This window comes from Bufo bufo, chromosome 3 (genome assembly GCF_905171765.1).
Source record: "Bufo bufo chromosome 3, aBufBuf1.1, whole genome shotgun sequence".
NCBI lineage: Eukaryota > Metazoa > Chordata > Amphibia > Anura > Bufonidae > Bufo > Bufo bufo.
In genome coordinates this window covers 457,342,020-457,366,026 of record NC_053391.1, presented here as the reverse complement: position 1 = coordinate 457,366,026, position 24,007 = coordinate 457,342,020, and the positions used below count along the sequence as shown (strand labels likewise).

Genomic DNA, 24,007 nt, shown 5'->3' with positions numbered 1-24,007 from the left:
GGGTGTTCGGTTGTCGTTCTCTTCTGCTTTCCATCCGCAGTCGAATGGCCAGACAGAGCGCGACAATCAGAATCTGGAGACATATCTGCGCTGTTTTGTGGCGGAGAATCAGGAGGATTGGTGTTCTTTTTTGTCCCTTGCTGAGTTTGCTTTAAATAACCGTCGTCAGGAGTCCTCTGATAAGTCACCATTTTTTGGTGCATATGGGTTCCATCCGCAGTTTGGGACTTTCTCGGGAGAGGGCTCTTCTGGTTTGCCTGATGAGGACAGATTCTCCTCGTCTTTGTCATCTATTTGGCAAAAGATTCAGGATAATCTAAAGAGCATGAGTGAGAGATATAAGCATGTGGCGGATAAGAGACGTGTGCCTGGTCCGGACCTGAATGTTGGTGATCTGGTGTGGTTGTCTACCAAGAATATCAAATTGAAGGTTCCCTCCTGGAAGTTGGGTCCTAGGTTTATTGGGCCTTACAAGATCCTGTCTGTCATCAATCCTGTTGCCTACCGTCTTGATCTTCCTCAGACTTGGAAGATCCATAATGTTTTTCATAAGTCCTTATTGAAACCTTATGTTCAACCTATTGTACCCTCGCCTTTGCCTCCTCCTCCGATTATGGTTGATGGAAATCTTGAATTTCAGGTCTCTAGGATTGTGGATTCTCGTCTGGTCCGCGGTTCCCTCCAGTACCTCGTTCATTGGGAGGGTTATGGTCCTGAGGAGAGGATGTGGGTCCCAGTGATGGACATTAAGGCCTCTCGTCTCATCAGGGCTTTCCATAGGTCCCATCCTGAGAAGGTGGGCCCTGAGTGTCTGGAGTCCACTCCTAGAGGGAGGGGTACTGTCACAGCCAGACAGCTGAGAAGTGCTCACAGGAGCTTCTCAGATCCTCCTCCTTGAATTTCTTTGTTTTGGTTTAGTTTCTCATCTCGTTAGTCTATCTCAGCTGTCATGCAGTTAGACTGATCGCTACCCTTTAAGTTCCTCCCCATAATGCAGTAGTGTGCGGCTGATACAACTTCCTGGAGTGTGTGTGCATGCTGTTCCCAGTTCCCTGTTCCCAGTCGTCATTCGTCTGCAAGATAAGTGCTGTTTATGTATTTATGATTTTGTCTTTTCTGGATCCAGGTGACCCTGACTCCCTCCGTGTCAGTGTAGGGAGCCGGTGGTCGTGTCCCTTCACTATTGTAGGGTCTTCAGGTAATAGATAGCCGAGGAACGTGGATATGCGGCCATCCACCTTTGGGGTGTTCGCATAGGCTGAGCAGTGAGGGAGAGCGGCAGGTCTATTGCAGGGGTCTCCCTTTGTTCCTTAGTTGTGGATCCAGAGAGACATTGTTTATATGGTATTGTCTTGTTTCCTGTACACCATCCGTGACAGGCACACAGGCCCCTCTGCCACATAAAACAAAACCAGCATTATATTTGGCACATGGTAAATGAAATTTGCATTGAGGCCCAGGGGCTTCGAATTGCAACTCTGCAAGTAAAAATTTGTTGTATGTCTCATGATCTATCAGAGGAACTCAACATTTCAGGGGTGTTCTCATCATAGACATTCATGGCATCTACAAAGAATATGTCATATAAGCCCTAGAGATGTGGGTCTTAGGTACTGGCCACTGGGAATGGAGGGGCACATGCATGACTTTCTTCATTCAGTTTTAAGAAAGAACCAAATATAACCAAGCAAACGTGTTTGGCTGTTTTTATAGTCAAGAAGTGAACGGAGAGACATACACACAAGCAGCCACCTCTGCATTCATGGAAGCCTTGCCACCAGGCAGGGCAGGTGGTCGGGAAAACCACATTCTGGAAATAGATGCAGGTGCCAAAAGTAAGACTTGCATCTATCAGACATTTATGTGATCTGCTATGAATGTTTAAGATGGGAACATCCCTTTAAATTCAGGGACATTCCCTCTAAGCCAGGCATCCTCAAACTGCGGCCCTCCAGCTGTTGCAAAACTACAACTCCCAGCATGCCCGAACAGCCTACAGGTATCAGCCTGCAGCAGGGCATTGTGGGAGTTGTAGTTTTACAACAGCTGGAGGGCCGCAGTTTGAGGATGCCTGCTCTAAGCATTACTTCTAAGAGAGAGTATGTATGAAACTTACAGTACACACAGCTCCTTTATCTCCGTACCAATGGTGCCACTGGCTCCTGCAAACAACTCCTCCCGATTCCCTCTATAGCCGATGACACCTCCTCTTTATCCATTTAACCTGTATTGCATTGCATTTACAAAAAAAGTTTCACATGGGTTCAAAATTTCATTTAAAAGACTTTCTATTTCCAACCTTAAAGTTAATACAAGACACTTCTTGATGTATTGTGATTGTCCATATTGCTTCCTTGATTCATTTTTACATCACTTTACACTTCACGTTTCCAGTGGTGGCCGTGCTTGCACATGATAGGAAAAAGTGCAGGCTTCTCTGGTGGATGAGAATGTGGGAGTGTGCATGAGCCGGTGCTTTTTCTGACCACCGGTGCAGGATTGCAGGGTGGTCACAACCCCTGGATACGGGCAGTATATAATGTGATGGAAAAATGAATCCAGACAGCAATGGATAATAACCATACATTAGTAACTGCCTAGTATTAGCTTTATCTACATGATAAATGCCATTTACTGACGTAAGACAACCCCTTTAAGATTCTAGTGATGTGCAGGTCCATAAGGCTGTACTACTGAGGAGTTTATCAGCTTTATGGGCAGTTTTATTTAGGTTACTAGTAAAAATCCAATTAAAACTTCATTCCTGCATTGCTGTATTACAGTACCCCTTGCCAATCATGTATAATGACCCATTTAATCAACCCTCATTGCAGTAATTGAAGCAGCCCGGAGGGCAGACCGAGCTCCCGCAGTCACCGCGGCCGCTAAGTATGTAATTACTAATAATGCGCTTCTGTCGATGGAAGCTCCAGCAAGTGGCCTCAAATAAACACTTGACAGAAGCCGATGGAAATGAAATCTTTGACATTGTTCAACCATCTCATTATTCCAAAGTAGCTGAATAATTAAACCTTGCATCATATGCTCTAGTAATGAGTAGCGAGATGAGAGAAAACCATATATATTTCATAACGATCACTGTACAGTGTTATTTATTGTTCCCTTTAATCAATCTGCTGATATTATATAATTGATTATAAACCTTTCCAGTGTCGGAAATAATGATTCCACAGGAGTAAAACATAGAGAAAAGGCCTAATTATCTCAAGGCTGGCTAATATTCTTCAGTAAACGGCACTGACAAAGTAAAGAACTAATTAATAGAAAGCTCAAGTGTGAGATCCGTCCATGTTTGGCTGACATGGCAAGCCTTGGTCATGAGAGACTTCAATGGCTGCTCTTACATCGGACTTGTTTAAGATGGATACAAAGAATAACCATCTGGGTGAAACTGCTTTGAAGGGTATAAAATAACCTAAATCTCAAATTAATAAATAAATATATATATATATATATATATATTACACTATATGGAGAGAACTCTTGGGACATGCCTGTTAATCATTGAATTCAGGTGTTTCATTCAGTCCCATTGCCACAGGTGTATAAAATCCAGCACCTAGCCATGTAATCTGTCTTTACAAATATTGGTGAAAGAATGAGTCGTTCTAAAGAGCTCAGTGAATTGCAACGAGTCAGTTCATGAAATTTCTTTCCTCCTAGATATTCAACAATTAACTGTGAGTGGTGTTACTGCAATGTGGGATGCATTTAGGAACCACAGCAACTCAAAACGTAAAGTTACAAAGCGGGGTTACCAAGTGCTGAGGCATATAAAAGTCACCAATGCTCTGCCGCTCAATAACTGTACAGTTCCAAACCTCCTCTGGCATTAACATCAGCAATGGGTGCTGGGGAGCTTCATGGCATGGGTCCATGCCTTCCATCACCAAGCACAATGCCAAGTGTTGGATGGAGGGGTGTAAAGCACGCTGCCACTAGACTCTGGAGCACTGAAAATGTGTTCTGTGAGTGACGAATCACACTTCTCTGTCTGTCTGGTTGAGTGATTTTGGTGTGGAAGAACTTAAGCCCTTAAGGACTCGGCCCTATTTCACCTTAAGGACTTGGCCATTTTTTGCAAATCTGACCACTGTCACTTTAAGTGCTGATAACTTTAAAACGCTTTGACTTACCCAGGCCGTTCTGAGATTGTTTTTTCGTCACATATTGTACTTCATGACACTGCTAAAATTGGGTCAAAAAAGTTAATTTTTTTGCATAAAAAAATACAATTTTTACCAAAAATTTTGAAAAATTAGCAAATTTCAAACTTTCAGTTTCTCTACTTCTGTAATACATAGTAATACCCCCAAAAATTGTGATGATTTTACATTCCCCATATGTCTACTTCATGTTTGTAGCATTTTGGGAATGATATTTTATTTTTTGGGGATGTTACAAGGCTTAGAAGTTTAGAAGCAAATTTTGAAATTTTCAGAAATCTTCAAAATCCCACTTTTTATGGACCAGTTCAGGTTTGAAGTCATATTGTGAGGCTTAGATAATAGAAACCTCCCAAAAATGACCCCATTCTAGAAACTACACCCCTCAAGGTATTCAAAACTGTTTTTTAAAACTTTATTAACCCTTTAGGTCTTCCACAAGAGTTAATGGCAGATGGAGAAACAATTTAGAAATTTATATTTTTTGGAAAATTTTCCAATATAATCATTTTTTTCCAGTAGTAAAACAAGGGTTAACTGCCTAACAAAACTCAAAATGGGTTGCCCCGATTCTGTAGTTTGCAGAAACACCCCATATGTGGTCGTAAACTACTGTTTGGCCGAACGGGAGCACATAGAAGGAGGGGAACACCATATGGGTTTTGGAAGGCAGATTTTGCAGGACTGGTTTTGTTTATACCATGTCCCATTTGAAGCCCCCTGTTGCACCCCTAGAATAGAAATTTCAAAAAAGTGACTCCATCTAAGAAAGTACACCCCTCAAGGTATTCAAAACTGGGTTTACAAACTTTGTTAACCCTTTAGGTGTTCCACAAGAGTTGATGGCAGATGGAGAAACAATTTTGAAATTTCTATTTTTGGGAAAATTTTCCAATATAATCAATTTTTTCCAGGAGTAAAACAAGGGTTAACTGCCAAACAAAACTCAAAATGGTTTGCCCTGATTCTGTAGTTTGCAGAAACACCCCATATGTGGTCGTAAACTACTGTTTGGCCGAACGGGAGCTCATAGAAGGAGGGGAACACCATATGGGTTTTGGAAGGCAGATTTTGCAGGACTGGTTTTGTTTATACCATGTCCCATTTGAAGCCCCCTGTTGCACCCCTAGAATAGAAATTTCAAAAAAGTGACTCCATCTAAGAAAGTACACCCCTCAAGGTATTCAAAACTGGGTTTACAAACTTTGTTAACCCTTTAGGTGTTCCACAAGAGTTGATGGCAGATGGAGAAACAATTTTGAAATTTCTATTTTTTGGAAAATTTTCCAATATAATCAATTTTTTCCAGGAGTAAAACAAGGGTTAACTGCCAAACAAAACTCAAAATGGGTTGCCCCGATTCTGTAGTTTGCAGAAACACCCCATATGTGGTCGTAAACTACTGTTTGGCCGAACGGGAGCACATAGAAGGAGGGGAACACCATATGGGTTTTGGAAGGCAGATTTTGCAGGACTGGTTTTGTTTATACCATGTCCCATTTGAAGCCGCCTGTTGCACCCCTAGAATAGAAATTTCAAAAAAGTGACTCCATCTAAGAAAGTACACCCCTCAAGGTATTCAAAACTGGGTTTACAAACTTTGTTAACCCTTCCACAAGAGTTGATGGCAGATGGAGAAACAATTTTGAAATTTCTATTTTTTGGAAAATTTTCCAAAATAATCAATTTTTTCCAGGAGTAAAACAAGGGTTAACTGCCAAACAAAACTCAAAATGGGTTGCCCCGATTCTGTAGTTTGCAGAAACACCCCATATGTGGTCGTAAACTACTATTTGGCTAAACGGCAGGACATAGAAGAAGGGGAACGTCATATGGTTTTTGGAAGGCAGATTTTGCTGGACTGGTTTATTTACACCATGTACCCTTTCAAGCCCCCTGATGCACCCCTAGAGTAGAAACTCCACAAAAGTGACCCCATCTAGGAAACTACGGGATAAGGTGGTTGTTGTTTTGGGACTATTTTAGGGGTAAATATGATTTTTGGTTGCTCTATATTACTCTTTTTTGAGGCAATGTAACAAAAAAAAAATTCTAAAATTGTTTCTACATTCGCTATTTAGTTTTGTGGAACACCTAAAGGGTTAACATAGTTTGTAAAGTAACTTTTGAATACCTTGAGGGGTGTAGTTTCTTAGATGGGGTCACTTTTTTGGAGTTTCTAGTCTAGGCTACATCAGGGGGGGCTTCTAATGGGACATGGTGTCAAAAAAAAAACTGTCCATCAAAATCTGCCTTCTAGAAACCATATGGAGTTCCCTTCGTTCTATGCCCTGCCGTGCGGCTATATAGCCATTTACGACCACATATGGGGTGTTTCTGCAAACTACAGAATCAGGGCCATAAATATTGAGTTTTGTTTGGCGGTTAACCCTTGCTTTATTACCGGCAAAAAGGATTCAAATGGAAATTTTGCCCAAAAATGGGTGTTTTGGCACCGTTTTTATTTTATATTTTTAACACCGTTCATCCGAGGCATTTGGGCAAAAGTTATTTTTATAGCGGGCTTGAGGACCGTTGCCGCGGTACCTCGCACAGGGACTGGGGTGATGCCGTTACCGTAGATTGTGGACAGCATAAGGACATCCCTCTTGTCCTTATACCTGACCAGCAACAGGTTTCCACTGGTAAGTGCACGGGTCTCACCCCTGGGGATAGGTACCTGGAGGGGGTAGGCAGGGAGGCCGCGTTGATTTTTCCGCACGGTCCCACAAGCGAACGTGGATCTGGCGGCAAGGGACCTGAACAAGGGAATGCTGGTATAAAAGTTGTCCACGTACAAGTGTACCCTGAGGTACTCTCACAAATTTTGTATAGCTTCACGCCATACCTCGCCCGCTTTGTGGGAATATATTGGCGGAAACTGAGTCTCCCCTTGAACGCAACGAGAGACTCATCAACCGCGACCTCCCTTCCAGGTACGTAGGCCTGCTGAAATGTGGCCCCAAAGTGATCGATGACCGGCCGTATCTTGTACAGCCGGTCATAGGCAGGATCACTTCGGGGGGGACATGCTGCATTATCGGAATAATGCAGACATTTCCGGATGGCCTCAAACCAGGGACGTGTCATGACCATACTGTACAGTGGGGTCTGGTATAGGACGTCCCCACTCCAGTATTGCCTGACACTGGGTTTTTGGACTAGACCCATATGCAGCACGAGGCCCCAAAATGTCCTCATCTCGGCTGCACTGACCGGCGTCCAGCCACCGGGTCTAGCCAAAAATGAGCCTGGGTTTTGAGCGACGAACTGTTGGGCGTACAGATTCGTCTGCTCCACCATCAGATTCACCAGTGGGTTACTGAAAAAAAAACTAAAATAGTCTATTTCAGTAAACCCCACTGTGGGAATCTGGATTCCAGGATTGCCAGCAAAATCCGGAATCTCAGGCTCAAAGTCCACTGGGGGACACCAGCTAAGTTCATCGGCAGGGGGCTCCGGTGGACTTATTTGGTGGGCCGGGAAACCAGTACGAACCCCAGGGCGGCTCGTACTAGGGTGGGCCACAGGATCCCTAGCATGTGGGGCCCCTGGCTCCGCCTGGCGGCGTCTCCGCCGCCTTGGTGGCTCATCGTCATCAGATGATGATGAGGAGGATGCGGATGATAAAAGGAACGTGGGTTCATCCTCATCCTCACTGGGGCTCTCAGAGTCGGAGGCAATCTGGGCGTATGCCTCCTCGGCCGAGAACATCCGGCGGGCCATGGGTGTGTGTGCGTGTATGTGTGCGTGTGTGGAAACCTTTATTATATGTGCGTGTGTGTGGGGGCAACGGGTGTTCGCGTACTAAAAAAGGCAAAAAAAGAAAGGGCAAGTGTTAGGAAAAAAAAAGTTCAAACTTGCTGATCAGCGGTACAACGCTGATCAGCGGTCGGTGGGGTGGTGGGGCGGGCGATGCGCTAACACTAGACGGACGCTAAAAAGTGCCGGCCAGTCAGCGCACGCAAAAAAAAAAAAAGTGGTGGTAAGGGGGCTGGTGGTCAGGGGAGGGGGGGGGGCTGGTGGTGGGGGCAAGTGGCAGGGGGGGATCTGGGGTCTGATGGATGGATCAAAGAAAGTTTGGAAATAAAAGTTTTTTTTTAGTTTTTTTTTTCTAACTAACTTTTCCCTTCTTTCCCTGCCTAACGGTGCCTCTCCCTCACTGACCCTAACCTACCTGGGTGGCGATGGGTGCAGGAGGGTGATGGATGCCGATTGTGGGGACACAGGAGCTCGTTCTGGACGGTGCTGCACGGTCAGGGTGCTGGACAGGAAGAGGAGGGGAGAGAGGAGCGCAGGAAGTTTGAATCTCGCGCCTCTCTCCCCTGCTCCAATCAGCACCCTGGACAGCGGCGTTCAGCACCAGGGCCAGCACCGCCTCTCCAAATCCTCGGACTGCGATAGGTGGTGTAAAATTACGCCACCGATCGCAGTCTTTTTCCGGTTCATCGGGTCACAGGACACCCGAATGGACCGGAAACGCAGAAAACCGCAGGTCTGAATTGACCTGCGGTTTTCTGCGATCGTCGATGCGGGGGGGGGGGGGGTCAAATGACCCCCCCCTGCATTGTTACGGGATGCCGGCTAATTGATTTCAGCCGAAATCCCATTCCGATTAACCCCTGGGGCGCCGGAATGCCGATTTCAAGGTAGGACGTACCGGTACGCCCGGAGTCCTTAAGGACTCGGGAAATAGGGCGTACCGATACGCCCTGCGTCCTTAAGGGGTTAAAGAACTCCCGGAAAAAAATTATTACTCTCTGACCTGCTAGAATGGTACATGACATAATCTGTATTGAAGGTAATCTTCTTACCAGTGTCTGTATTTGTGAGTTATCCCCTCCATTCTAATCCTCAGCTGTGTCATGTGACCAGCAATCAGACTCTCCAAATAACTCAGCATCTTATGTGTGGACAGGAAGTCAGTTTCTCTATGTATTCCTATGGGAGCCTCAATGTCAGCCTCATAGAATGAATAGAGAAGTAACTGACTTCCTGTCCTGTGTCAGTTGCAGATCAGAGAGTAGGTCACATGACACAGCTGAGGATCCGAATGGAGGTTATAACTCACAAATATAGTCACTGGTAAGAAGATTACCTTCACTACAGTTTACACCATGTACCTTTTTAGCAGGTGAGAGAATAAATTTTTTTGCAGGATTTCTTATTTAAAGTACAAGACACTGGAATTGGATAATAGTAAGGATGGTAATGGTGTCCTTAAACAACAAAGAGTAATAAAACTTAGAGAAATTGGACCCTTAAAACGTAACATTTAATAAGGGTAAAGATAAAAACGCCCTACATTTAGCAGCGTATAGATACTCAATAAACGTGGGCAGAATGATAGCCTGGGTACTACTGTGCATGTAGCATCCACTAAATGGCAAAAATGATGAAATATATAGGTAACAAAGGCAGGGGCAAAAATGATAGTACAGGGAACACTTCCCCTGTACAGGCTCTAACTAGACCTCAGCCCAGGGACAACCCCTAATGGTGCGATTTCCCTGTCCTCGTACCTGCCCTGTATAGCCCTAGGTGGTAAATCAGTAATGATACCCCTAGATGGTAAATTAGAAAAAATACTCCAACGCGTTTCCCCCAATAGGGTTTCTCAGGGGGTCAGCCAGGCTATCCTTCTGCCCACGTTTATTGAGTATCTATTCACTGCTAAATATAGGGCGTTTTTAATGTTAAAGAGGACCTTTCATTACAATAAAAAATCTAAACTAAGTATGCTGACATGGAGAGCGGCGCCCAGGGATGTCCCTGCACTTACTATTATCCCTGGGCGCCGCTCCGTTCTCCCGGTATAGGCTCCGGTATCTTCAGATTTTCGGCTCAAGTGGGAGGAGCCTGCTCTTGTTCTCCTGGGCGTCTCCTTCTCCAGCATACTTAGTTTAGATTTTTTATTGTAATGAAAGGTCCTCTTTAAGTTTTAAGGGTCCAATTTCTCTAAGTTTATTTCTTCTTTAAAGGGAACCGGCCACCATGACATGCAGTCCAAGCTGCAGGAAGGATGTTATAGCGCAAAAGGAGCTGAATAGACTGACAAATTATTTTGTTGGAAGAGATTTAGTATAACTTGTATGAGTGTTTATCCACCCACAGTGCACATTGTTTAACTTTAGGTACTGCACAATACTGTCCAGGGACAAATTCAAATGGAGTTTGGGGCTGGAATATGCATGGGGTGTGGTGGATAAAGCTGGATGGGGGGCTCAGCAATAATGATGAAGGAGGTGAATAAAATAGAGTTACATTAAGGGACATGATGGGCCACCTTTAATAGATGTGTTTTTAGGGAGTGCAGAAAATTATAAGAGTTGAGAATTAACCTAATCACTTGGTGTAGGGCTTTCCAGAGAAGTCATGAGAGAATGAATAGTGATGGGAGTGAGAGGTTCAGATTATTATCAGTGGCAGAACAGAAAGCACAGGCAGGGTGGTAGACAGAGAATGTCCTTAAAGGGATTGTCATGAAGCATATTCCCCATTTTTCAAACCAGCACCTGAATCTGAATACTTTTGAAATTGCATGTAATTAAAAATTTATATACCCACTGAGCTATTCAATAAAATGTATCTATATCGCCACCTGCAGTTTGTTCTTTTCATTATTTTTTTTGGCCGTCTCACTGAGCTGGATGAACATGCTCAGTTTAAACCTTCAACTGCCACCAGCCATATGTTCTGTAAGAAGCTGTGGTAGTTACAGGGAGAGACCTGCAGCAGAAAGGACACATCCCTGGAGATAATCTAGCAGAGCAATCAGAGCAGTGAATGTGGAGATCTCTGGATCCATGTAAAATACAGGGCTGGTTCTAGCTTTGTTAGAGAGATTGTCATGTACTATATGTCTATATGATGTTTTACTTCATTCATAACATAGCCCTTTTAAAGAGGCTCTTTCACCAGGATCAACCCTATTAAAGCAGACATACTGCCTGGTAGGGCTCATCATGCTACTGTATATATGTGCATTATGCACACTATGTACTATAGCTGCACCACACTGATATCTGCTGAGAAAGCTAAGCTATATATTACTGCTTTATTTACAGACACAATGTATGATTATAGAAGTATAGAAAACAATGTCAGAGCAAAAAAACAGTGGGACCAATTATCGAAAAATTATATCAACTTTATTTCAATAATATATACCGTATTTTTTGCTTTATAAGATGCACCCGATGATAAGACGCACCCCAGATTTTAGAGTAGGAAAATAAGAAAAAAATATTTTTCATCAGACCTCAGATTAGCCCATCAGTACCCCCAGACCTCAGATTAGCCCATCAGTACCCCCAGACCACAGATTAGCCCATCAGTACCCCCAGACCACAGATTAGCCCATCAATACCCCCCAGACCGCAGATCAGCCCATCAGAAGCCGCAAGACCGCAGATCAGCCCATCAGTACCCCCAGACCTCAGATTAGCCCATCAATACCCCCCAGACCGCAGATCAGTACCCCCCAGACCGCAGATCAGCCCATCAGTAACCCCAGAACTCAGAATAGCCCATCAGACCTCAGATCAGACAAAAATAAAAAATGATCTTACCTGTCCTGCGTTGCGGCTCCTCTTCAGCTGTCGCACTCCCATCTTCCCAGCCTACGCTGCACTGTCACATGACTGCGTGCAGCATCAGGTCATAGTGCGCTCACTACGTCCTGACGCTGTATGGGGTCAGGACAGTGCAGCACAGGCCAGGAAGATGGGAACGCGACAGCTGAAGAGGAGCCGCGGCATAGACCAGGGTGGGGGGGAAGTGTGTCTTATAAAGCGAAAAAATACGGTATAAAATATGGGAAAAAAAGGGCAAGATGGAAAAGGATATACAGAGAAGGGAGGGGCAAAACCTCATTGGACAGCCATGTTACTCACTATGATAACAGTCTACAGTCTCCGGATAAAAGGTTACACCCTGTGCCTCACAAAAAATGGTCAAAAATATCAAATAAATAAAACAAGAAAAATTGTAACAAAAGTAGTAATAATATGCACCACGCACCCCTATAAGGGTTTATGGTGTGAAACTCTTGCTGCAAAATAAGCTATAACTACCATTTGATATGGGGCACACAGTATAAGACCCAATATAACTATGTATAAAATACGGAGTGGATGAGAAGTTACCAACATCCAACCTCAGTATGTAACATAGGTCTAGTATAGACAATGTGGCATAACGGTATAACCATGGACACATTTTACAGGGGACGTACCTGAAGACATGGTCTGACCAAAAGGAGGTAAAAAGCCCCAAGCGCAAGACCTCGACGCGCGTTTCACCTTGAAGGCTACGTCTGACGTAGCCTTCATGGTGAAACGCGCGTCCACCTGACAAAGCAGAGCCAAAAGGATCCGTCCTGGCACACAATGTAAGTCAATGGGGACGGATCCGTTTTCTCTGACACAATAGAAAACGGATTCGTCCCTCATTGACTTTCAATGGTGTTCAAGACGGATCCGTCATGGCTATAGAAGACATAATACAACCGGGTCCGTTCATGACGGATGCATGCGGTTGTATTATTGTAACGGAAGCGCTTTTGCAGATCCATGACGGATCCGCAAAAAACGCTAGTACCCTTAGCTATAGCATTACCACATAGAGATATACCTAGGTTTGTTTCTATGCTTATAAGCATATACATATTACTGGTGTCTGTATAATCATATATTGTGCCTGTGAATAAAGCAGTAATATGTAGATTAGCTTTCTGAGCAGATCTCAGTGTGGTGAAGCTATAGTACATAGTGTGTATAATACACATATATACAGTAGATATGTATAAGCCAGGACACAGCTCTGCTCTCAGCATGGCTAGCCCTGTCAATCAAGGGGAGGGGGCGTGTCCAGAGCACAGGGGGCGTTACATAGCAGTGCTCAGAATATTCAGCCCCGCCTCTTAGTGCTCGAATTGTTTATTAGCATATGAATTAGAATTTCAGATTTCTCAGCAACGGTTTAGCATACATGTCTGGTTTAATAGGGTTGATCCTGGTGACAAACACTCTTTAAAGGGCTTCTGTCACCCCACTAAAGTCTTTTTTTTTTTTTTGGGGCTACTTATAATCCCTATACTGCGATATATCAATACATAATGTTATTAATCATTTTGGTTCAGTAGTTAATAAAAAAACAGACTTTTATAATATGTAAATTACCTGTCTACCAGCAAGTAGGGCGGCTACTTGCTGGTAGCAGCCGCATCCTCCTTTCATAATGACGCCCCCTCCTCATGTTGATTGACAGGGCCAGCGAATGCGCTCGTCCTCTGACTGGCCCTGTCTGCGTTTTAAATCTCGCGCCTTCGCCGTACCGGTCTTCAGTCGGCGCACTGAGAGGAGGATGCTCGCTCGGCCGCTCCTTCCTCAATGCGCCTGCGCCGATGACGTCACATCTACACCCGGCGCAGGAGCATTGAGGATGGAGCGGCCAAGCGAGCGTCCTGCTCTCAGTGCGCCTGCGCCGAATAAAGACAGGTATGGCGCAGGCGCCAGATTTTGAATACAGACAGGGCCAGCCAGAGAACAAGCGCATTCGCTGGCCCTGTCAATCAACATGAGGAGGGGGCGTCATTATGAAAGGAGGATGCGGCTGCTACCACCAAGTAGCCGCCCTACTTGCTGGTAGACAGGTAATTTGCATATTATAAAAGTACGTTTTTTTAATTAACTACTGAACCAAAATGATTAATAACATTATGTATTGATATATCGCAGTATAGGGATTATAAGTAGCCAAAAAAAAAAGACTTTAGTGGAGTGACAGAAGCCCTTTAAGTTCAATAGATGGAAGCATGCTGAGTAAGATTTGGAGGTCTACCATGTCAAATGCAGCAGAAAGATCCAGGAGAATGGAGAGTAGTCACTGCTGCTTAAAGAGAACCTGTCACCGGGATTGTGTGCACAGAGCTGAGGACATGGGCTGCTAGATGGCCGCTAGCACATCCGCAATACCCAGTCCCCCATAGCTCTGTGTGCTTTTATTGTGTAAAAAAAACGATTTGATACATATGCAAATTAACCTGAGATGAGTCAGAGCTTGAAAAATATGACTCTTTGGTCACACAAGTAAGATATCTTTTATGTTAATTTGCATATGTATCAAATCGTGTTTTTTTTTTACACAATAAAAGCACACAGAGCTATGGGGACTGGGTATTGCAGATGTACTAGCGGCCATCTAGCAACCCATGTCCTCAGCTAAATACCCAAAATCCCGGTGACAGGTTCCCTTTAACCATCATTTGACACTGGTGAAGGGTTTCTATGGAATGGTGAAACCAGATTCTACAGGGAGTGCAGAATTATTAGGCAAGTTGTATTTTTGAGGATTCATTTTATTATTGAACAACAACCATGTTCTCAATGAACCCAAAAAACTCATTAATATCAAAGCTGAATATTTTTGGAAGTAGTTTTTAGTTTGTTTTTAGTTTTAGCTATTTTAGGGGGATATCTGTGTGTGCAGGTGACTATTACTGTGCATAATTATTAGGCAACTTAACAAAAAACAAATATATACCCATTTCAATTATTTATTTTTACCAGTGAAACCAATATAACATCTCAACATTCACAAATATACATTTCTGACATTCAAAAACAAAACAAAAACAAATCAGTGACCAATATAGCCACCTTTCTTTGCAAGGACACTCAAAAGCCTGCCATCCATGGATTCTGTCAGTGTTTTGATCTGTTCACCATCAACATTGCGTGCAGCAGCAACCACAGCCTCCCAGACACTGTTCAGAGAGGTGTACTGTTTTCCCTCCTTGTAAATCTCACATTTGATGATGGACCACAGGTTCTCAATGGGGTTCAGATCAGGTGAACAAGGAGGCCATGTCATTAGATTTTCTTCTCTTATACCCTTTCTTGCCAGCCACGCTGTGGAGTACTTGGACGCGTGTGATGGAGCATTGTCCTGCATGAAAATCATGTTTTTCTTGAAGGATGCAGACTTCTTCCTGTACCACTGCTTGAAGAAGGTGTCTTCCAGAAACTGGCAGTAGGACTGGGAGTTGAGCTTGACTCCATCCTCAACCCGAAAAGGCCCCACAAGCTCATCTTTGATGATACCAGCCCAAACCAGTACTCCACCTCCACCTTGCTGGCGTCTGAGTCGGACTGGAGCTCTCTGCCCTTTACCAATCCAGCCACGGGCCCATCCATCTGGCCCATCAAGACTCACTCTCATTTCATCAGTCCATAAAACCTTAGAAAAATCAGTCTTGAGATATTTCTTGGCCCAGTCTTGACGTTTCAGCTTGTGTGTCTTGTTCAGTGGTGGTCGTCTTTCAGCCTTTCTTACCTTGGCCATGTCTCTGAGTATTGCACACCTTGTGCTTTTGGGCACTCCAGTGATGTTGCAGCTCTGAAATATGGCCAAACTGGTGGCAAGTGGCATCTTGGCAGCTGCACGCTTGACTTTTCTCAGTTCATGGGCAGTTATTTTGCGCCTTGGTTTTTCCACACGCTTCTTGCGACCCTGTTGACTATTTTGAATGAAACGCTTGATTGTTCGATGATCACGCTTCAGAAGCTTTGCAATTTTAAGAGTGCTGCATCCCTCTGCAAGATATCTCACTATTTTTGACTTTTCTGAGCCTGTCAAGTCCTTCTTTTGACCCATTTTGCCAAAGGAAAGGAAGTTGCCTAATAATTATGCACACCTGATATAGCGTGTTGATGTCATTAGACCACACCCCTTCTCATTACAGAGATGCACATCACCTAATATGCTTAATTGGTAGTAGGCTTTCGAGCCTATACAGCTTGGAGTAAGACAACATGCATAAAGAGGATGATGTGGTCAAAATACTCATTTGCCTAATAATTCTGCACGCAGTGTAAGGGCAGACACACACGAGCGAGTTCAATATGAGAAACTCTCAGCGTGTGGCAGTGTGAGGTCCTGTTCTGACCTCTGCTCCTCTGACAGGATCGCACAGTATAAAGCCTCATTCACATGTCAGTGTATCACGGATGTGTGCGGTACGTGTTCTCCGCGGACAGCACACATCCCCATTCATTTTAATGTGCATAGTCAGACATCAATGTTTTATGACGGTCCATGCTTTTAGCACGGATGCATGCTCTATTTTGTCCAAGGATCCATAACGCCCATTACAGTCTATGGGTCCATGAAAACCATGGTCCAACACGGATGCCTCAGTTTTTCACGGATCATTACGAAGAGATGATTTGAAAATTATTTTTCATCTGTTCAGGGTCAGTGAAACACGGATGACACACGGACAGCAAAAACGGACACACGGACCAAACACAGACCCTTCACTGACCACCTTCTCACGGATTCATGCACGGACGTGTGAAGGAGACTTCATACTGATGTATACTGCTGTGCGACCCCGAGAGTCCGGGAATCTACTGAATTACACTGACAGCATTTTTGGTTGATTTTGGTTATCGATGTCTGATAGTAAAAGCAGCGTGAGCGTCTGAAACGTTCAAAAATGTGACAGATACAAGAAACGTGAAGAAATTGGCAACAGGGCAAATACTTTTTCCCAGCAGACATTACAGACCGGTGTACCCCAGGAGATGGGGAGGGTATACATCGTATCTGGGGGTCACATCTCAGAGAACAGGTTTATTGCTGCCCACTCCATCCGTGGTCACCTGTACAACAGCAGCCCCATGGACCGCGCAACAACCCCCATGTGCAGAGCATCGCCCCCTACATCAACCCTCATGTGCAGAGCATCATCCCCTACATCAACCCCCATGTGCAGAGCATCGCCCCCTACATCAATCCGCATGTGCAGAGCATCGCCCCCTACATCAATCCGCATGTGCAGAGCATCGCCCCCTACATCAATCCGCATGTGCAGAGCATCGCCCCCTACATCAATCCGCATGTGCAGAGCATCGCCCCCTACATCAATCCTCGTGTGCAGAGCATCATCCCCCTACATCAATCCTCGTGTGCAGAGCATCATCCCCCTACATCAATCCTCGTGTGCAGAGCATCATCCCCCTACATCAATCCTCGTGTGCAGAGCATCATCCCCCTACATCAATCCTCGTGTGCAGAGCATCATCCCCCTACATCAATCCTCATGTGCAGAGCATCGCCCCCTACATCAACCCTCATGTGCAGAGCATCACCCCCTACACCAATCCTCATGTGCAGAGCATCATCCCCTACATCAACCCTCATGTGCAGAGCATCACCCCCTACATCAACCCTCATGTGCAGAGCATCACCCCCTACATCAACCCTCATGTGCAGAGCATCGCCCCCTACACCAATCCTCGTGTGCAGAGCATCATCCCCCTATATCACATCTCCTGCATCAATTCTCACGGGCAGAACATCACCCCCGGCCCTACATCAATCCCCATATGCAAAGCGTCCCCCTCCCTTCGGTTGCGTCCATGAACTCGCTCTCCTCTTTACCAACGGCCTATGAAACGTCTCTTGTATTCTGGAGGCCCCGCCCACCAGACGAGGAGACCCCGCCTCTTCCCGTGACATCATACCTACCAGGAGCAGCTCCATTCTAGTCACTGGGGTCCAGCACTAGTTCTTCTGAAGTTCTGTCGGCTTCCGCCCAGCCTCAGGTGTAAAAGAGCGGCCGCCAGAGCGGAAGTTTTAATGCTGCCATTCATGTAGCGGCAGGCACTAGGTCAGTGTGCGCCGGCTGGAGGGGCCTAGGTGGTAGTAGTATGTGGCTGCCTGTATCCTAGTGACAGTGTGCTTCCTGTGTGTGCCTGGTTACTGCAGGTGTGGCGCTCTGGGGGAACCTGCCTGCACATTATGGCTTCTGGGAATGGTGGAATCATGATGTTACATCCAGCAGGAGAATTGGGGGAGGCCCTGGATGTCTGTCCTGGGTGTGACTTTACTATGGACCTGATGTCCATGGCGGCCTACGTTGAACACGCAGCAGATTTTTAAATCCTGGCTATTGGCTGGAAAAGTAACCTGATGGCGGAATAATTTCTTAGGGTATATGCACACGATGCGTATTGTGTCGATTTTCCTGCAGAAAATCTGCAACGTAGGGCAAGTTTCGCAATAGAGATCAGGCTGTTCCAGCAGGTTTCTCTGGATCTGGCGTTGGCAGAAAATACGTGAATGCCGTCCGAAACCATTAACTACTCTGCAAACATGGCAAAAGATGGACTGAAACCGCTGCGTGATTCTTGCCATATTTGTCGGGATCTCCGCCAGACACCATTATAGTTAACGGTGCCGGACGGCATTCATGTAGGTTTTGGAAATGCCATATATCACATACGCGAGTGTGAAACTAGCCTTACACGGTACCAGTGAAGAAGATAAGGTTTTGCAAAAAGTTCTGTTTCCTTGGGACACGTCTATCTTGGTGGTGGCTCTAGGTGGCGCTAGTGAGCTGGTTCTCTTTCCTTGGGAGATACCTCTGGGTACCGTTTTCCCGTGGAGCACTTCCAGTAAATCTCCATACATGGCTGGTCTCGTTATGGAGAGCCAATATTCTCCCTAAACAAAATGTTGTACCCGGTGTGGAGATCGACCTGCAATGCTGATTTCAAAACCTGCGGCATGTCCATGGTTTGTGCCGATTTCATCCTACGCAATGCAAAGAGATCCTGGGCAAATCTACATCAAAATTTGCTCGTAAAACGTGCAAATTGTGGTGCGGAAAGTCTTCATAAACTACATTGCCGTGAGCATGTACCTTTTGGAATCTCAATAAATATATATATATATATATATATATATATATATATATATATATATATATATATATATATATATTTTTTTTTTAAATCCGCTTCAAATGTTTAAAGGGGTTGTCCGGGTTCAGAGCTGAACCCGGACATACCCTTATTTTCACCCAGGCAGATCCCTGAGGCTAGCATCTCGTGCTCCGATGCACTCCCTTGCCCATCGCTAGATCGCGCAGGGCACGGGCTCTTTTGTTTATCATAACACCCTGCCTGGCGGATGCTTCCGCCCGGCAGTGTGTTCGGTGACGTCACCCTCTGATGGGTGTGCTTTAGCGCTGCCCTAGCAGTTTTACTGGCTAGGGCAGCACTAAATCCCGCCTATCAGTGCCGGTGACGTCACCGGGTTCCTGGCAGCCCCATGGAGAGCCCCGGTACGTCACCGGAACTCCTGAAAATGCCTTTGCCCTGAGCGATTTAGCGCAGGGCAAAGGAGAGCATCGGCGCATGAACTGCTCCGATGCTCAAGTCAGGGGGGCTGCCGGGGTGAAAATGGTGGTATGTCCAGGTTCAGCACTGAACCCGGACAACCCCTTTTAACTTAGCTTTAGGGCTCATTCACACGACAGTATCCATTTTTGTGGCCTGCAAATTGCGGATCCACAGAACTCGAATACCGGACGTGTGCTTTCCACATTTTGCGGAACAGAACATCCTTCTCCATGATAGAAATGCATATTCTTCGCCGCAAATACGGGGAAGAATAGGACTTGTTCTATCTTTTGTGCGGGGCCACAGAATGGACATACGGATGCGGACAGCACATGGTGTGCTAGCCGCATCTTTTGCAGCTCCATTGAGATTAATGGGTCCACATCCAATCCGCAAAAAGGATGCGGACAGAAATATACGGTTGTGTGAATGGCCCCTTAATAAGGTGAAACTGACCTATGACAAGTTACCTTGGAAAAAGGCCTAATTTGTGTTATTAAAGGGGTTCTGTTGGCATTCACACAGACTGAGCTCTTCTATTCAGATCCCGACTGGATGTGTGCGCTGCTTTTCCTGTTACGCAGCATAGTAGTAACGCGTGCACACCTCCCGTGGGGACCTGAGCGGAAAAGCTGGTAGTCTGTGCAAGTGTAGTGGGGCTGGGGGACGGGTAAGTATGAACGAAACCATCTTTCTTCCACAGGTCTGCCGAATACTGGTGTTTTTGATGATGCCCAGAGAACCCCTTTAATTTGTCAATCACTATATATTACATGTCAATGTAGGATTGGCACACTCAAAACATGCGGAGCCCCACGGAGTTGAAACAATTTATTATAACTAAGTTTGATAAAATATGATAAAATACAATAAAATACATAAAATAAATTAAACAATGGTAGTAGTTTTGTAATATTCAAATCAACTTATTGCAGACAAAGTATCCTGGATGTTCTCAATAGTGGATGGGTCTGCAATGACACACAATAGATGCTTAACTGCAGATCCTAACAAGAGGGTGTTGTCTTGCAAATAGAACGCACTCTAGGTCACTACAGTCCATATGTATACAAGTCAAGAAATATTCAGGACTGTTTGAATTCCAGGAGGTTGCATCAAACTCCGGTTATATTCATATGCAAGAAAAACGCACTGAGAGACTCTACATGCAGAAAAGCGCATACAGTGATTTCCTATGCAGGCACTATATTCCTATCTCTGTATATCTACAGTTTCTGCAATCCATGCGTTCCAAGGTTGTTATAGGAGTTTTTCATAAGAATTTTCTGCATGCATTTATATTTGTATTTTTCTCAAGAATTCTATTCAAGAGGATCCTCAAAGAAGTTATTCCACACAAAGTCCCGATTGCAATATTCACATATGAACGCTATATTGTTGTTTCGTTATAAATGTAAGTTTGTAACGATAACCCACACTTGTGGGCTTACCTGGCCTTTTTATTCAGCTGTTTTTTTCTGGGTGATTGTCGCTTCCGACTTTAGGTCGGCGTCCCGGTCTTTGCTGTGTCAGCGGCTTAGTATTCCCCAGTGATGACTTTCAGCTGGTTGCAGGCAGGTTAATATAGAGCGTCTTGTTTGAATCCTCGATATCCTCTGGTTTTTAACAGTGCACTGTTATTTTGGGGTTCAAATCCTTCAGGGGTGAAACTCTCGCCAGACGCGTTTCGGGGACACTCTCCCCTTCCTCAGTGGCATCACCCCTATAAGTGAATGGTGGGTTTTTATATCCCTCACGGTCTTGTGTGGAAAAGGATCATGGGAAAAGAAAGGGATCATGGGAAAATGGTATTCTGGAAAAGGAGTATGGATTCTCCCAATATAAGTCTTCCCCTACCATATTTTATTTTTCAATCTTTTTCAATCTTATTCATCCATGATCATTCAAGGATTGACAAATGATATGATTTTCCTAATTTTCAAAATATTTTTATGCATGCGTTTTTTGCATGCGTTTTTTTTTTTTTTTTTTTATATTTGTTTACATTCTTTACTCCTGAATCTGCTGTAAACCATATTTTCTCAGAATAACATTCATAGATAGTTCAAAGTTCATAAGTCATACGATATTGTTGCTTTTCATACATGCGGTTTTTGGTTGCGGTTATTGTGCGTTTTTTTAAGATTGCGTTTTTTCACCATTTGTTGCATTTTTTGAGCCATTTGTTGCGTTTTTTGAAAATATGTTGTGTTTTTACTTCGAAATGTACTATACCCCATGTTGCATTAAAATAACATTGATATTTAAAATTGTAGGGCAATTTTAGCAGCTTAAAAATGACCTCGAATTGGGTCGGATGTGAGCTATTTCCAATATATTTACTATATATTACATCATTGGGGGTCCATGTCCCGGCATTCCTGCCGATCAGCTGTTTCAGGGAGCCGCTGCACTGACCGGAGCTCTGGTGAGCGATGCAGGCTCCCAGCAGCTTTCTAAGGACAGCGCTGTACCTCGTATAGTGGCAGTGCTTGGTATTGCAGCTCAGTCCCATTGACTTGAATAAAGGGCTGAGCGCAGCTAGGCCATGTGACCAGTGTACAGTGATGTAATTGGCCAAGCAAGAGGCTGCAGCATTCAAGGCCTCTAACAGCTGATCGTCGTGGGTGTCACACTCCTGCATGTCTGAGGATGTCATTAATATCTTTTCCTGGATAACCCCTTTATAAATGCACACCAACAAAAATATTTATTTTCTAACCTGTTAGAAAGATACATGACGCAAACTGTAGTGAAGGTAATCTTCTCATCAGTGACTGTATTTGTGAGTTATAACCTCCATTCTGATCCTCAGCTGTGTCATGTGACCAACAATCATGTGACCAGCGTCTTATGTGTAGACAGGAAGTCAGTTTCTCTATGTATTCCTATGGGAGCCTCAATGTCAGCCTCATAGGGATGAATAGAGAAGTAACTCACTTCCTGTTCTGTGTCAGTTGGCGATCAGAGAGTTGGTCACATGACATAGCTGAGGATCAGAAGGGAGGTTATAACTCACAAATACAGTGACTGGTAAGAAGATTACATTAACTACAGTTTACATCATGTACATTTCTAGCAGGTCAGAGAATAAAACTTTTTGTTGGAGTGCTTCTTTAAAGGCACTTGCACAGTGGTATCCTGAAGACTGCGTCAGTGTTTACCTGTTATTTGTGGTTCACTCAGTTGTTGAGGTGTGTGTGTATATGTATATATTATATTTATTATAATTATTTTTCTTTGCAGGCCAAACTCCTGTTGAATTGGCGTGTGGGAGGAGTATCCCTGCACTACTGATAAGCTTTATCATGCCTGCAAACAAGGTTTTACAGCCGGTTTTAAAACTGAAAGTAGATGAACTATTTCAGTGTTGGCTGAGCGAGACGCCAACGCAGCTGCTGCTGAAGGACTACTTAAGACGAATTAAAAATGGCGAAAATGTTCTGCCTGAAAACGTTGACGACAGCGGAGATGCTTCCAGGATGCAGTCTGCTAATAAAATGCTAGATAGCTTGTCCTTGTCACCAGTGACTTGTAGTCCTCCATCTCGCTCTCCTTCTGCTCTGCCCATTGGTGCCTTCAGCAGCCCAAGAAGCGGGCTGACTCCAAGAACTTATAGATCAAGACTGGTAAGTAGCTTTGAAGAGTGCTTGGATTTGTCATCTGTATCTTAACTAAATGGATGTATCTAATCTTTACCTTTCTTGGTGTAATATTTAAAGGGGTTGTCCCATCTTAGACAATGGGGGCATATCGCTAGGGTATGCCCCCATTGTCTGATAGGTGCGTGTCTCACCTCTGGGACCTGCACCTACAAGGAGAACTGAGCGGAGAAAGTTGAGGAGGGCGCACCGCGCATGCGCAGGCGCCCTCTATTCATTTCTATGGAGCCGCCGAAAATATCCGAGCGCTGGCTCGGCTATTTCGGTCAGCCCCATAGAAATGAATGGGAGCGGTGGCCTGTGCATGTGCGGTGCGCTCCCATTCACTTCAATGGGAGAGGCGGGGAGCTGCACCTGCTGGTGGACGGACCCCGGGGAACCCAGGGTCCTCCAGCCATAACTCTTCCCAGCTCCGTTCTCCTTGTAGGTGCAGGTCCCAGAGGTGTGACCCGCACCTATCAGACAATGGGGGCATATCCTAGCGATATGCCCCCATTGTCTAAGATGGGATAACCCCTTTAAGTGCCATATATATTGGAAACATATCCTTTCTCCATTTAAAGGGTAACTTTTTTTTATATATATATATATATATATATATATATATATATATATATATATATATATATATATATATATATATACTAGGCATGTATACCTGAGTTAGTCTGTCAATGATTGTCAAAAGATCTGTAATTACCTTATAATAGCTTTTCATTAATGTCCTCTGTCCCTTTCGACTGCTCTTATAACCCGTTCGCTACCAGCGCCGTACATGTACGGCACTGTAGCGATGTGTAAACATGCTGCCCGCTTGCACGTGCAAACAGCAGAGACCTGCTTATCGTGGTAAGTAAATGCTTTAGATGCTGTGACCAAGTGAGATCACGGCTCCTAAATGCGCAAAAACCAGGAAGCTTGCGCTTCCAAGCTTCCTACTGATGCTCCGTGTGGCCAATTGGGG

The 24,007-nt window shown here is 44.6% G+C and overlaps 1 protein-coding gene across 1 annotated transcript in view; it reads left to right on the top strand.

Moving 5' to 3' along the window:
- Positions 1-17,733: 17,733 nt before the first annotated feature.
- Positions 17,734-24,007, top strand: part of PPP2R3B (protein phosphatase 2 regulatory subunit B''beta) — a 93,210-nt gene continuing 86,936 nt past the window's right edge. The window contains exons 1-2 of the mRNA XM_040425170.1: positions 17,734-17,865; positions 22,628-23,010. Of these exons, the coding sequence (XP_040281104.1) occupies positions 22,690-23,010 (321 nt within the window). The 5' untranslated portion in view covers positions 17,734-17,865; positions 22,628-22,689. The remainder of the gene's footprint in view (positions 17,866-22,627; positions 23,011-24,007) is intronic.